The sequence below is a fragment of the Botryllus schlosseri genome, chromosome 2 (genome assembly GCF_051294905.1).
Source record: "Botryllus schlosseri isolate E-star chromosome 2, Bs_hap1, whole genome shotgun sequence".
Classification (NCBI taxonomy): Eukaryota; Metazoa; Chordata; class Ascidiacea; order Stolidobranchia; family Styelidae; genus Botryllus; species Botryllus schlosseri.
This window is the reverse complement of record NC_137237.1, coordinates 14,647,804-14,663,391: the sequence shown is the minus strand read 5'-3', so window position 1 is coordinate 14,663,391 and position 15,588 is coordinate 14,647,804. Positions and strand designations below refer to the sequence as shown.

General features: G+C 41.0%; 2 protein-coding genes across 3 annotated transcripts in view; one reads left to right on the top strand and one right to left on the bottom strand.

Moving 5' to 3' along the window:
- The first annotated feature begins 5,731 nt into the window (after nucleotides 1-5,731).
- Nucleotides 5,732-10,009, top strand: LOC145433752 (uncharacterized). The gene is made up of 8 exons (XM_080310951.1): nucleotides 5,732-5,832; nucleotides 5,899-6,033; nucleotides 7,523-7,568; nucleotides 7,636-7,689; nucleotides 7,748-7,814; nucleotides 7,872-7,930; nucleotides 7,994-8,096; nucleotides 9,378-10,009. Exons 1-8 carry the CDS (start codon nucleotides 5,750-5,752, stop codon nucleotides 9,731-9,733), a joined length of 903 nt encoding a protein of 300 aa, XP_080167077.1. The 5' UTR covers nucleotides 5,732-5,749; the 3' UTR covers nucleotides 9,734-10,009.
- Nucleotides 9,893-15,588, bottom strand: part of LOC145433754 (ribosomal RNA-processing protein 7 homolog A-like) — an 84,701-nt gene continuing 79,005 nt past the window's right edge. Inside the window, exons 1-2 of one of the 2 annotated variants that reach the window (XM_080310953.1) lie at nucleotides 11,723-11,980; nucleotides 9,893-11,204 (exon numbers count right to left, since the gene is read on the bottom strand). In XM_080310953.1, the coding sequence (XP_080167079.1) occupies nucleotides 10,366-11,190 (825 nt within the window). In that variant the 5' untranslated portion in view covers nucleotides 11,191-11,204; nucleotides 11,723-11,980 and the 3' untranslated portion in view covers nucleotides 9,893-10,365. Of the gene's footprint in view, nucleotides 11,205-11,722; nucleotides 11,981-15,588 lie in introns of those variants that run through there. The other variant, XM_080310955.1, reaches the window with a different exon arrangement.

Here is a 15,588-nt window from a genome sequence, read left to right as displayed (position 1 = left end):
TGATGCAGTGGCTTTCTAATTAATGGACAGTGGGTTTATCTTCACTTGCGACGGAGTGGTGGAGAATATCCCGCTAAAATTGCCCGATGCGTATTCCTATACACGCGGAATCTAATGCGCAAACTACATCGACATTTATGCATGTACTCAACCCTAATGACATGATGCTACCTTGGTAACTTTTGAATATGTTCAAACTCCCTTTTATGAAACCTGTCAATTTTTCTTGGCTGGGTACGTGCCCGTCTATCAGATTGCCAATCAATTTTGCCTCGGGTCATGCAACTTACGGCCAATATGATTCATGCAGATTCGACCCGACTTGAACTGGACTCGTATATCGCCGAAGGCTGTTTGCAGTTAGGAGTTGGAAACTGGGCCACCATACTGAAATCTTTCCCGTTCCCATCCGGTTGTACCAACACGAAAATCAAAGACAGGTAATATCTGGGTTTGATACTACGTGCACACGGAGGCGGTCAAAGTATCCATTGTCGATGTGGGCAGAGAAGAGGTAAAATATTCCTTTGAATTTCCACTCGATTACTGGTAAAAGTATGTATACTAGAGCTAGTTTGCCTAAAATACTGCAAACTGTGATGTATAAGTAGCATAAAATCAAAACTACTAAGTAGTGTAAGCAGGCAAAACTACCTGAGTACTCTAACCGCAAGCGGTCCACGGATGGTCGAAGGTATGGTACGGGCGTTATTTTTGTGGTTTGTTTTCAGATTTCGATGTCTTAAAAGACAGAACGCCCTCGTTGTGAAGCCCGATGGCAATTTGTCGGTTCTAAGCACAGCGTTGAAGGAGAGACTTGCGACTGCCAGAGAAAAAATGATACCGATAGCAAAACAGCTGGGTAATGAACATTCCGTAGACTACTTGGAGTAATGAACTGTGGCATTGCACTGCTGCCCACCACATCTACTATTATAACCAATTACTCAATGCAAAGACAAATTTTTTTGTGATTCCCTTGTGGAATAGAGATTAATTTTAAAATCCAATTTTTTATCAATCATACTGCTTCAAAATACATTTTGCAATAATTTTTTTGTGTGTAAACAGAATCCTACATGAATTTTCAAGTCCGCCCCCCCCCCCCAATTTTGTTTGGTCCGTAACTTTTTTTCCTTCGAGTTTGGGGCGAAAAAGTTGATTTTTTTCAATGCCTTGGCCTCAAAATTGTACAATTAGACATTTTAATTGATTCTCCACCATCATTACAGCAAAAAATATGGATTTTAAAGATTTTTGCATGCAGCGCCACCTAGTGACATGAGAATTTTAAATTGCATTATCTTTTCAACCGCTGGAAATTTTTCAATTTAATTTTTTTTTAATGCTGCCAGAATTCAACATTTGTAAATATTGGACAATTCTGAGAGTATGCATTACAAATATCAGAAAATTTGCTAAATTGTAATGGAATGAGTCATTCTTGAAAATTGCACCAATTTGTAGTGTCATCAGTCACGCAATCGAGAAGATGCACCCCGCAATTTCTGAAGTAGCCCCCTTCGATCGAGTGCTAAAAGAAAATGACGTCTCGACCAAATCTACTATTCGAAGTTACAGCCAAACCGACAACCGCCTTACTCGGCCAAAATTGTCGGGAAAGGAACAAAAGTAGAAATTGCATGTATAAAACTCCTCGTCTCCGCAAAATTCGGACCCAGGTTCGAGCAATTTTGGTGAGGCAAGATGATTCATGCTGTTACAATTGACAATTAACTGGTATAGTGGGATTCGCCGAAGCATTGTGTTTTGTGGATTCAACCTTCAGTTAGAGTCGTTATATTTTCCATATTATCCATATTTTCCAGCTTAAAGCTTCTTGCTTTTACTTACCACTGCCGTGTACTTTTATCAAGTGAAAATACCGCTTCGGTATTGAAGAATTACTGTACTATTTGAACCCTATATGTGTTTGTTACATAGTAACACATAGTAATTGCATCGTTTAGTATTGAAATATTGTAGAATAGAGCTAACTAAAACTGTGTCGTATGCAATCAGTGCCAATTACGGTAAAACAGCACAGCAACAGTTCAGTTATTCTGTGACTGTCCCTGTACAGTGGTTTTGATGTTGTCTGGCTTTACGCATTACCATGAAACAATAATTGGTTTTTCACTTTAATTTTGAATTAAACGGAGTCGACTACGTGTTTGAGCACTTTTCATTCTTTCATTTTTCACTTTCCTTTGAAGTAGTTTTGAGATCTGTTGGAAATCGATGCTTCTCCCGTACTCCTACTCGAGTACCAATGACGACCGCTCTGACCATATCTGGCTGTGAAACAAATTGAAGTTCTGATTTTCCTTATTTGCTACTACGCTTGAAGTTAAATGATGTGTCTGCGCATTCACAATCCAATATTCGTGCAGCACATACTGACAAATACCTTGCGTGCAGGGTCGTCCAAATCTTCAGTCAGGTCGGGAAGGCCGCGGCCCAAGCAGCAGGGATCAAGATACCGACTGATCAGGTGATATGTGGCGCTAAGCAGCTGTTCATTAGGGTTGTCCAAAATTTGGAAAATCTTACAAATCCTCCGTTGTAATGTCTTATTCTATAGATTATTGATATAAAACGACATTAGGCCTGAAAGAAGCTCACGAGGAGGCCGTTAAGATTTCGTGCAAAGCGTTTGAAAGTAGCTGCTGAAGAATGGGCGTGCCACCGACCATAGAACGGCGAGAAGACTAGTAATCACGAAACCACGGCTCTTGATTGGCTAATCTGCTATGCTTCAATGACCACGACAGCAGCAGCTTGCTGATTAGGTGATCAAGGAGTCTGCTACCGGCGGCGATTCTGAAAGCGCATTGTATGTAGGTTGACAGATTATGATTTAGGATTGATTCAGGGTATGTTGAAGTACGAAATACATGATGAACAAACCAAATACATGATGAACAAACCACAGCTGCTTCACAAAAACGTCTAAAGCATGACCGCTTTACTGTGAAGGAAACCGCCGTAGCCTATATGCCTTGTTTTCAACGAGGGAAAGCATAGGTGCTTATGCAAGTGGCAATGGATTCCTAGTTTCAGAACGGATATCATTATTGAATACAAATATAAAGCTTAACAACGACACTATAATTTGTGTGATCTTATTGGGCTCAGGTTGTAGTACATAGTTGAAGTTGTGAATGCTCTAGGGATCGGCTGAATCAGACGGTTAGGCCTGGCACTTATCAGATGTTTGCAGCAAATTGAATTCACTTGTAAGTGTTTTCAAAGTCCCAAATGATGCCGCAGAAACGAGGTGTAAATGTAAGCACACTAATACTGTGCTTGATATGATATACAAACTATGCTGGATACTATGCACTATGCAGTATTTTCTGTGCTTACCTTTAGATTCCTTTTCTGCGCGTTTATTAAGGACTTTGCCATATCATTGACATATCATATCCAGCATAGTATGTGCTTACTATTACACCGCTTTCCTGTGTCATCATTAAGGACTTTAGCAACACTTGCAAGTGAATACAATTTGATGTAAGCATCTGATAAGTGCGAAGCATAACCCGCCGATTCTTACAGCATTCAAAACTTCAACTATGTACTACCACCTGAGCCCAATAAGATCACACAACTAATAGTGTCGTTGTTAAGCTTTATATTTGTATTCAATAATGATATATCCTTTCTAAAACTAGGAATCCATTGCCACTTGCATAAGCGCCTATGCTTTCCCTCGTTGAAAACAAGGCATATAGGCTGCGGCGGTTTCCTTCACAATAAAGCGGTCATGCTTTGGACGTTTTTGTGAAGCAGCTGTTGTTTGTTCTTCATGTATTTCGTACCTCAACATACCCTGAATCAATCCTAAACCATTATCTGCCAACCTACATGCAATGCGCTTTCACAATCGCCGCCGGTAGCAGACTTCTTGATCACCTAATCAACTTGCTGCTGCTCTCGTGGCCATTGAAGCATAGCCGATTAGCAAATCAAGAGCCGTGATTACTAGTCTTCACGCCGTTCTATGGCCGGTGGCACGCCCATTCTTAGGCAGCTACTTTCAAACGCTTTGCACGAAATCTTAACGGCCTTCCTGTGAGTTTCTTTTAGGCCCATTGTCGTTTTTTATCAATAATCTATAGAATAAGACATTACAACGGAGGATTTGTAAGATTTTCCAAATTTTGGACAACCCTACTGTTCATGTTATTAAAGTGTAAATTACTCGTTGCGGATAGTATGAGACCTGCAAGGCAACGTCGCCTTTCAATAATAATATCACGGCTGATTGTTATCCAGAGTCTGCGGAACTGAGCAGAGGTGGTCAGTAACAAAGCACTACATTTTCTAAGTACCCGAGTATGGTTTACCTACTTTCACTTAAGTAGTTATGTGTTGGATTACCCCCACTCACCATACTACTCAATTTGGATCTTGAAAAGTAGATTTGGGATAAATTTGCTTTATTTTTTTGAGTGAAATTGTCATAAGACACGTTTAAAACATCCCCTTTATCGTGGTACCGGTACCTGACTATATCCCCAAAGATTCCAGCTATCTGCAGCATCATTAGTTTTTTGCATTATTCACAAAGGCTCACCTTGCAATTTCAAAAGTAGCCACTCCGATCAACATACGGCCTGTGAAGTGATTCTGAAAATGGCTGTATTATCCTGCACATTTCAGACTAATGTTGAGATTTTTAGTACGAAACACTTATTTAAATCCCTCAAGACAGAAATGTTCAGTGTGTTAATAGGTCACATTACTATACCATCAGCAACAAGTCGCTGCCATTGACACCCGATTCCTTAAAGAAAAATGTGCACACTGAGCTCGGAGTTTTGCGGGAAAATGAACCAAAACATAGTTATTCACAGAAGTGAAAACGCCAGTTCAAAACCGGTATTATGCAGACTGCATGGAGAACATAATTGTTACACAAAAATATATTTAAAATATCTGCGGTCGCACTTCGTTTTCACTTCTGACTTGACGGTTCCTCGAATTCCTGAAAATACAAATCCCGATATAACAATAATAATGAACCAAATTTGAACGCCTGCGTTTATGCAGTTAAATCTTGTGTATTCCTCACAACGCATTCACAGAACAATTGCCAGATCACGATGTCAACGTCTATCGTCGTTACAGTCATTGTCATTGTTTTAGTAATTTATATAACTGTATTCAACTGACCAATCGTAGACGTTTTACCAATGACATTGCTCGCAAATAAGGGTATTGACAGAATACAGCACTGATCCATAGGTTGGATAATTGAGTGTTCAAGTTGACAACACGGGCATGGATTCTGAGGTAACATTTTGGAATAATTTTATTGGTCTGACCCGCGAGCGGTTTGAAATTTTGAATCCGGCCCGTGACGCAACTTGAGTTTGACAATCCTGCCGTAGACACTACACAGGACCCCTCGAACCAATCTACTTATAGAAAATACTCAACTTGAGTACTTTTGAACCTTGATTTTATACTTCTACTTGAAGTAAGTATCATTTGTCTCGCCACTTCTACTCATTGCCGAGTATATATTTATGCAGTTACTTTCAAATACCTACTCGGCCAGCCTCCTTCGTTATCTCAAAGTCTCGAATCAACTTGAGTCGTATTTTCAGCCCTGCACTTTCCGAGGGCAGCTTGACTTCTGATGCAAGCGATGTAAAGTTCCTGCCGATCGAGTTATCGGCCGAGTTATCGGCCGTTATCGAGTTATCGGAGCCGATCGAGATATCTGGTGTGCGGAGCCATGCATCTGGGACAGCGATGGCACGCGATACAAGAATACATGGATTTCCGGAGCCACATCACCGTGGCGGATATGGAAGAAAGGTGGGTTGGGCCGGGTGTGCTTGTTGGAACCTTGCGAGTGAGCATACTCAGTATCATGTTATTCAGATGGAGTAAATTGTGCAGCAAAAATGCGGTTAAAGTTGTCGACGGGTCGATTGAATGCATCGACAAAAAGCTGGCCGAAAACATTGAGGAGATCGCAGAGCAGTTGAAAAACAAGGTTCTCAACTGCCGAAAAAAGTTGGTTGGATTTTACGTTGATGAATTTGAAGATTATTTAGGTATTAATTTCAAGTCGGCCGGGCAATTTCGAACCCGTGAAGCTGTCGCCAACACATTCGGTGACAGCAGTGCTTTGGTTCACTTTACAGTAGGGTTACCATATTTTGGTGAGGCAAATTCCGGATACCCTTTAGCGCCCACTAGTGGTTTTTAAAATGAGTTAAGACACAATATGACGTCGCACTAGCAATGCTTTGCCTATCGACCAGAGGTGGACACAATCCTCATCAGGAGCCGCTATAATGTTACGTCGGTGCAGTTATGTGGTCGTGTGTTGTAACCAGGACCGAAACAACATTTTCAGCCCACTCCCATCCTCATAAATACTGATCTTGAGCCCACCATATGGTAATCGATGTAACTTCTGAGGGGCAACATCTGGTTTCTATATGCATCTATCTGGTCATTGAATTTTGTGAATGAAATCTGTTTATAATATTGATTCTTCCATATATCACTATGAAATTTTGATTTGATTTGATTTTGCGATTACAATTAGACTTGTATCAGTAAATGATGGTTATTTTTATGCATGTATTGCGAGGTCGGCAGTGCACATATTAAAATCAATTGATTTGTCACTAAATCGCGGGCAGCGCGAAGAAAAAGTATAAGTGGCATGTGGCATAAATCTGCCCAAAAAATAATATCGGTTATGTCGATTTACGAAAAAAAATCGATCCTATTTCAAGCCTTCAAAACTCTGGACATGAGTCATATTTTTGAATTTCCTCCCATACGCAGTTTGAACAGTGAAATTCCGTACATGCCCGGGAAATTCCGGACGTATGGCAACCCTACTTTATAGTTAACTTTAGACATTTTCAATATACCAACTCTGACTCCCAATAGTTTCTTCACAAACTCCGACTTGAATCCAACATTCTCGTAAATCTACTCTGAAGATTACACGTTTAATGCATTTTTAGTTGTTAGTATCAGGTGGCTCAACCATTTTTTAGTTGAAATAATTTGAGCTTGTAGAAAGGAATTATGATTGAAGGCCCACCTACATGAAAAACTTGACAACTTCTGTAACTTCACCGACACTATTTAAGGAACATTTGGTTCAATTTTGAGGTGGATGGAGTCAGAGTCAGCCAGTATGTGCTTTCCGTGATTCTGACTTATGAAGAGAAAATTTACCGAAACCCCGACTACAGAGTGTCACCTTGCTCTGCCCAAGAATGCGGTGAAAGTTTTAGTGTAGTAGTGTGTTACGTTTACAGTCCTTGAATATGTTACTTTGACACTGAATCTTACATGGATGTGAGACCAATAATTGCGTCACCCATTCATGATTTATTCCAGCGTGGAATCCCCGTGGTTAACAAGGTGACGCGCATCCAAGCGCTTGCATAGTCCTGCTAAAATACATTCTTATTCTGCTTTTACCGCCGCACAATTGTAACATCGCAAGATGTAGCCTTTCCACATTTTATTTCAGAAATCCTGATGCTGATCCCACTGACACATGTTCTTCTGATTCTGAGGTAAATACAAATTGTAAATATGTTTCGTTATTAAGAATTGTCGTATTTGAAATTTTGGTTCTTTCAGGGTCCTGTGATGATCAAACGTAGGAGGGTCATATCAAACTCTTCGGATATAGAGGTTGGGAAATATGTTTAGTTAATACCCGTTGGCGTACTTAAAAATTTTATTTGTTCAGGATCCGTTGAACAGCGACCTGCGTTCTACCGACGAGGAGAACAGCCTGCACATTATCACCAATTCAGGTAATTGTATTCAGTCAGCTTTATTTCGGTGGTAAAACTGCGTTGCGTTCATATCAGAAACAGATCCTTCGAACTCTCCAATACTCAACAGAAGCATGGATGCCGCTACTCAAACGGTAGATACTGATTGCAATCTGTACTGCTTTCGTAATTACACCACTGCGTTTGTTTTGCGGTAGAGCAAACCGAAATTTCATCTCCGAAGTCGTTCGCCGAGCACACTGGAAGGGCAGAGCACTTCTACCGAAAGCGAGAATGAAAAGAGCTCCGGTCAGTTGCAAGGTAAAGTGTGATCTACTTAGACGCCAGATATGCCCAGAATGCAATTGAGGGTGAAGGGACGAACTGGCATTCTGTGCCTCCTGACCCGCATGCTATCGCAAGTTATATATATATGAAATGGACATAGTTGGAAGTAAATCGTTTTTGAGCTAGCCACAAGTTACATATCCTTCATATTTTTCCGTGTGGACTATAATCAGACCCGGAGGTTGTCAAACTTATTCGCTGTTGGTGTCACATTTGGGACCCGAAGCTTGATGAGAGAAGCATGGAAGTAGCATAGGTAACACCCTGGGAACCAAATTTTATTCTATTCTTGTGGCATGACATTCAACTCGTCAATGTCTGAATACATCAATATACAATTTCGACTACTGTCAATCATGGTAAAAGTTTTCCGATTTCCGAGCAGTGGTGAGTGTCACAGAAAACCTTGCTGAGAACCTCTGAGCTAAGCTATTATACCGGAGGCCGGGAACCTAAGGCAAAAGAGATCTATACAGCGACACATTAAGAACAGTAACATAGCGGAAGCGTATCCCAGGTAAACACAACTATTCAAATCACTCCCAAGACTCGAACTGGGTTCTCTTTGTGTCAACTGCAGTAGATTTACCAATTATGCAATCTCCCTGGTATACAGCGTTACTTCACCTTGATGTGACTAATTGAACCGGTTCTTTCTACTGTCAATAACTTGATGCTACACACTATTCCATATTCACAAATGTTCGCTCTCCATGCGCTTTGACAACTTCAATAGAAATTCTTAAAAATAGTGTGTGGCTAATTGACATGGAGAATATGTAGCAGTTATGGCTCAACCATATGTCACGCCAAGAGTTACGGTTTTCGGGCAGTGGAGCCAAATCTGTATTAGGCTACATATGGTTTGCAATAAGAGCCTTAATTCATGAACAACCGTAACCATTGACATTGATCCGGTTGCAAGCTGCTTACAGTGATATATAAACGATAGCACGAGGACGGGTGAAACCGACAAGATTTATCCATTTCCTTGGTCAGAATTAACCATCCTGTTGAGGGTTCAAGCATCTATAATTAGGACATCAAATGCAGATTAACATAACTTTTCAAATTAGTGGGCCTTTTTTTAAAACAAAATTATATCATGGTATGATCATTAAGAAAAGCATGCCGGTCACTCATGGTCGGAGAGGAACTTTTGAATCCGAACACCATGATGCGGGAAATCGAAGTCTGGTACTCGAGTGGTATCGCAATGGCCTAATTATTTTGCTTGTTAATGTGCTATAACAGGTGGATCTCCAACACGACCAAGCACAATCAACGCATTCAAAACACTGAAATCAAGATCCACACATAAGTACAGTGGCAGCAAACAAGCTAAAGACAAAAGAGAGAAGCGCCGAAAGGAGCTGGATAGATTGCGACGGAGAGATCGTGTGAGGCATAAATGGACCGCAACTGAAACAGCAGCTTTGATAGACCTACTTCGTAAGCACCCGCGCGGTAATTGGTCGAGCATGCTTGACGACGGCTACGAGGATTTGGGATCGCGGACTCCTGGGATGCTCAAGGATAAATGCCGCAATCTTCTGAGGACGGGAGACTTGCCACCTGATCTCGTTGAGAAATACGAGACCGAGAGTTAGTCTCATCCTGCATCATTCGCTTCAATACGTTGAAAAATATGCCAAGTTTGTTTATATTATTGTGTTACTTAAGCTGTTGGTCACGCACTCATTGCTTCGAGTCGAATAAATGCGCACGTTCTTCCTTGATACTGTAGTAACGTTTCCATTCATGACACGTTGACATTCATTCATTTGTTTATTACTATTTTCTATGATTGTGTGCCAGTTTTCAAATGTATTTCAGTCGTTTTGCTGCCACACGAAATGTGTTAAATACAAGCATATTACACCGGATTCGGGACGTGAAATCACATCTTGTGCCCATCAGCAGTCTTTTTCCAAGGATGATGATGACGCATATGGTCATTATAAATCTGATATTGTGCTCTAGCGGTGGCTGCGAGCACAGTCGGCTACCGTATGGCTTAAAGATCCCAAACCAAATTGTCACCATGCAATCAATGGCACAACAGTACAGTAATCTCAACTCGCATATCCCATATTTCATGACGAGGCCTCATGCGTGTCTTATTGTTTCTGACAGCTCTTGTCAGCAAATTCTTTCCCTCACTAAAATCCTATCGGTGTTTGCGGCATCGCTTCCCTGCAAACGATTCTTTGCCTTTCCAGTTTCGCTTTGATAGCGTTTTTTAAAATGGCTTGAATTTTCTCGCCTCTATCATTTCCTGCACCCTTTGCTTGTCTTCCTGGAATTTTTCTCGAAGCTCTGCAATTTTTTGTCGCTTCGACTCCCTTATCTGGTAGGAATACGAGTTCAGCAAATCCCTGCTTCTATTCCTCCTCTTTTCTTTGGCTTTCAACTGGTTAGCCTCGGTTCTTGCGATAAATGGAGTCTTTCCGCCCTTTGTCACCTTTGTCCACCCGTCATTGTCCTCCTCGCCCGCAAGTTTTTCTTGCTCCTCTCTCTGTAGTATCGCACGATCGTATCTCGCCATATAAGCGTCGATGTTAGTTTTCAGTTCATCTTGATTTGGGAACTGGCTGTAATACTCTTGTGCCCATTTCTTCATACCGATCGCTTCATTTCGCGATAAAAGAGTTGGAGCTACTTTGATCGTTTGGCCCATAGCTTTAGTAATAGATGATTTGTCTTGGTAGACTATAAAGGCAAAAGGACAGCCGTATTCTTCTTTCTTTGGAAAGTATTTCCTGTCATTGTCAGTCAAGTCGGTGACAACAGGAGGCTTCGCGTGATACTCGGATTCACCGCCCAGGGCGTGAACTAGATGTACGGAATCAACCTTTCCAAATTTTGAAAAGATCCTTTCAAGATTGGTTTTGCTGCAATATGGTGGAACGTTGGCGACTAGTAACGTTCTTCCTGCGGGCTTCAGCGAATTTTCTTTTCTTGTTTCATCCGGTTTAAACAGCAGCTCATGACTGTATTTACACGAGGAGTCGTATTTCACAAAAATTTTACTATATCCAGATGGACAGGCTTGAGTATATTCCATGACGGACTCGAAATCTATAATAAAAGGTGTTTATTTGGTTTCAAAATATTTTTCATTAAAATACAATTATTATAACTCGACGTATATTGATATACCGGCACCGCGGCCTGATTGGAATCGCTGGCCTTTTTGCCTGATATATCAGGTGAGCAGCGATGATTTTCCAAGTTAAAGTAATTCAATAAAAAATAATTAAAAAATAGAATATAGTGTGAGCATAGCACACCGATTCCATACAGGCTGACACTACACAACGGTCCAGACGAAGGTTCGTCTGTTGATTTCAACTGAACATTCATGCTATTAATATTCATCACACTGCGTTCTGTGTAGATGAGAATACTAACGCGGACGATTGATTATTACTCAACGAATAACGGATACATTATAATCCTAATATTAATACACTTTACGGGTGACTGTTTTTTATAGCCTGATGACTAATGTAACTGAGACTATTGCAAGGCCTCACGCAAAGAATTTATAGCAGTTTCCAAGAGTTTGAAGCCAAGGGATGCATGGTTTTACTGACCTGGGTTCCGCACCTCAAATACAACCTTGCTACTTGCTTGTTTTGTTTACATATAGCTCAGTGTCTTCTTTACTTTCATTCAGTGTGCATGCCTCCTATTTACATCGCCTAGGCCAAGGTGGGTGTCTGATTCCATAGACTACTCCAAGTCGCTTCGACATCTTCCTGTCTATTCATTGTATCGCATTTTTGTGGTGTATTGAACTGATACAATTGCTAATAAACCAATGATGATGATGATGATGATCACTGTAAAAACAACGCTTTACACAACACAGAACACACAGGCAATGCATGTTACGGTTGACTGAATAAGAAGCGACCATAGATTCAGACAAAAGAAACCAGGCTTGGAGGATAGGCTATACTAGGGTTGCAATCACTGAGCTATATAAACCATACCACACGTCCAGAATTGCACTGCTCAAACTTGCGTCAGGGAAGAATTTTTAAAATATGCCTAAATGTCCGCAATTTTGAAGGCTTGACGTAGGCTCATAATTTTTTCGTAAATCAACATAATAACATCATATTTTGGGGAATATATATGCTACATGATATTTTTCGTCGCTCTGCGCGTCATTTACTATCACATTCAATGTTTTAATATGGGGACTACCACCCTAGGAAAAACTGCAATAAAATATAAATAACCTTCGTTTACTGAAATAAACTAAATTGTAATAACAATTATAGGAGAACGGTATATTCCTAGAGATGGTTAAGGTCGTTTAAATGCTTTTTTCAGAGATAGTGCTTCCAAACGTGGGGGTCGTTTGCCTTTATTCTGGGTTTCGCGAAGATGCTGAACGTAGTCAGATTTCAAAATACCCCGTGAGTAAGTCTGGGCAAAGGTGCTAACTTCTTTTAGTAATCAGCTCGTCTAATTTTGATAAGGGCCACCGTACAAATTAGAAATGGAGTCGCGACCATGACAGGTTGGAAACGATTGGATGTGGGGTGGTTATAAAGCTCCGTGGTGTCCACCGGCATAAGGCTGATCAACAATATTATCGGTGTGACATGAACATGACTTAACGATGTGCAATTACGCTCCCTGTATTTTCGAAGTCATTATCCTCTACCAGCTCTACCGCAAACTCTGATTGTGTGGCGGAGAGAGGATCAAACTATATAGTAATATGGAAGAAACAATGTTATTGACAGAAGTCATTCCAAAAAAACGACCAGATGCATATAGCAAGCCCCCTAGAAGTCGCATCGATTATCCTATAGTGGGCCCAAAATCATTGTTTATTTGGGCGGGACGGGGCTGAAAAAATGTGGTTTCGGTCCCGATTACACAACACACAGCCACACACTCCTGATCCTGGTTCTCTGATTCGTAACCACCTAAGGTCGATAAGCAAAGCTTTGCTGGTGTGACGTCATATTGACAGACAATGTGCTCATAACTCATTTTGAAATCCACTAGTGCACGCTAAAAAGCGTCCGGAATTTGGGTCACAAAAATTATAGATAACTAGCCTACGGTTATCTATACAAAAATATGGTAACCCTAGCAGAGATGAGCAATGAGCATGGATGTGGATTAGGATTTGTAAAAACAGGATTTGCGAAATTTTGTCGGATTTGGATTGGATTAGGATAAAAGCATAGTGTCCTATAAGGTGTCGACACAAGCAAATCTCACGCCTGAGTGAAATTGTATCACGTCACAATTTCCATTTGGCTACAGGCAATTTGACGGTCATTTTTGACCGGCTTGCCGAGCATTAAATTTGGTAAAACTTGTATCAATCGAAAGCTGACTCTGCACTGATTACGAAAATATAAATTTTATTCCGCTCGCGGCCCTGGAACCCCCACAATCAGCCTCGAATTTTTCATTGTTTTGGAGATTGGCATTGAGACGCAACAATGCTGTCTGGTGAAACGAGAGATTGGCATTGGGACGCAACAATGCTGTCTGGCGAATCGAGAGAGTTACTCTCTCGTTACTCTCTCGTTTCGCCAGACAGCATTGTTGCGTCCCAAAGTTTTCTGTTGCTACTGAAGTATGGGAAACAGTTTAGCATGGCCGAATTATCTACTTATAACGCGGCACGCATGGAACACCGATGTAAATAGGCTAATTATTACAGGTGGCGACCGTGTACTAAGGCCTTGCGGCCCTCGTCGTCATCCTGGTCCGTACCGGATTTTCACTGGTGTGACGAATAAATGATTGATTGGTTGATTATTTTATGTTGTGATTGTCAGGTTTCCATAACAATGTAATTGAAATTGTAATTGAGCAAAATTTTCATCAAATTACAATTACGCAAAATAGAAATGCTTCAATTACAATTACATGAAAAAATGTAATAATGACATTCAGCTAAATTACAAATTACAATTGATCCAGCTCTGGTCCACACCATATGGGACACTGTGGCTTATCAACCAGTACAATGATGATTTTCGGTTCCGATTTTATATTATGAAGGCACAATCGCTATATCAATACCATACTATATATAATTATTTAGTATGCTCACACAATCATCGTAATCAACCCTTCTCTTTTAATAAATTAGGTGACGCAAAGGATGCCAGAAAATTGCCAAATCCCCTTTTAACAATCCTTCCAGGTTCTGCATAACTATGATGACGCACAGCACTCACAGTCTCCATATTAATTTTTTGGGGCTGTGTCGTACATGCATGTATGCCACCAATGCTAAAATGCCTAGCAGCTAGTCGGTACTTTGATAAATGTGCATTGTATTAGCCTATTACATATGCTAGTATGCAGCACTATCTCACTGTGCTCACGAAATCAACTAAAATTAAACCAATTAGGGAAAATCAGTGAAACAACACGCCAGCAAGGTCGATTACAGCACTCCACCACAGTCGTCATAACGCAATCCCTTGGGCGGCGTGAAAGTATCTGAAGGGGGCGCGAAGCTCCGGTAAACTGAAATTTTTTCCGCGCTTGGCGCGATTCACCTCTATTTCACAGCTATTGCTCCGTGTATAGTCCGAATTTCATATTGGAGAATTCTCTCATCAATAGTCATAACCTTCCATATCATCAAACTATCTGTAAGGATTAATGGCATTCTGGTTTCATTGTGTGAGTAGTTAGTATGATCGGTCGTGATTCGCCATTGTTTCTTATGGCGGGGTCGCATGCTAACGCGAAAACCGGGGGTGGCATGCTAACGTTTTCGTCTTATGGCGGGGTGGCATGCTAACGTTTTCGTCTTATGGCGGGGGTGGCATGCTAACGTTTTCGTCTTATGGCGGGGGTGGCATGCTAACGTTTTCGTCTTATGGCGGGGGTGACATGCTAACGTTTTCGTCTTATGGGTGCGGTCGCATGATAACGCGAAACTCGTGGTGGCATGCTAATGTTTTTTGGTATACGTGCGGCGACATGCTAACGACGATAAATGTGTCTGTCATGTATTCTTACGGGATCTGTGGCGACTCGCCATGTGTTCTTGCGGTCGTGATTCGCACTTTCAGGTATCTCTCGCGTGGTGTTGAATATGCACGAGTCACCAACAATAACCGCGCGGACGGAAACGTGGTTTGTTGTGAGGATTTACGCAGTGCGTGCGACAGACGGCGATTCGAATATCAACAATAGTCGCGTTCGCAAACTAACACTTCAAAAAGATGTGAAATATTTGTAAAATCCTACGATCGCTCACAAGATACCACTTCCGGCATATCAATCTATCACTCAATACACAACCGAAGTTGAATTGTAATTGAATGCGTAAATTTATCACCTCGACATCAAAATTCGAAAACAACAACTTGATGCTTTATGTTCTCACTCTAATTTCATGATAAGTGTAATAAGTGCCGAATAACAGATACACCACCGGCGAGACTTGAATACCAACAAA

Coding starts and splice junctions, on each gene's coding strand:
- LOC145433752 (XM_080310951.1), top strand. CDS start 5,750: ATGCATCTGGGACAGCGATGGCACGCGATACAAGAATACATGGATTTC. Junction 7,569..7,635: donor CATGTTCTTCTGATTCTGAG/GTAAATACAAAT, acceptor TGGTTCTTTCAG/GGTCCTGTGATGATCAAACG. Junction 7,815..7,871: donor GCACATTATCACCAATTCAG/GTAATTGTATTC, acceptor CGTTCATATCAG/AAACAGATCCTTCGAACTCT.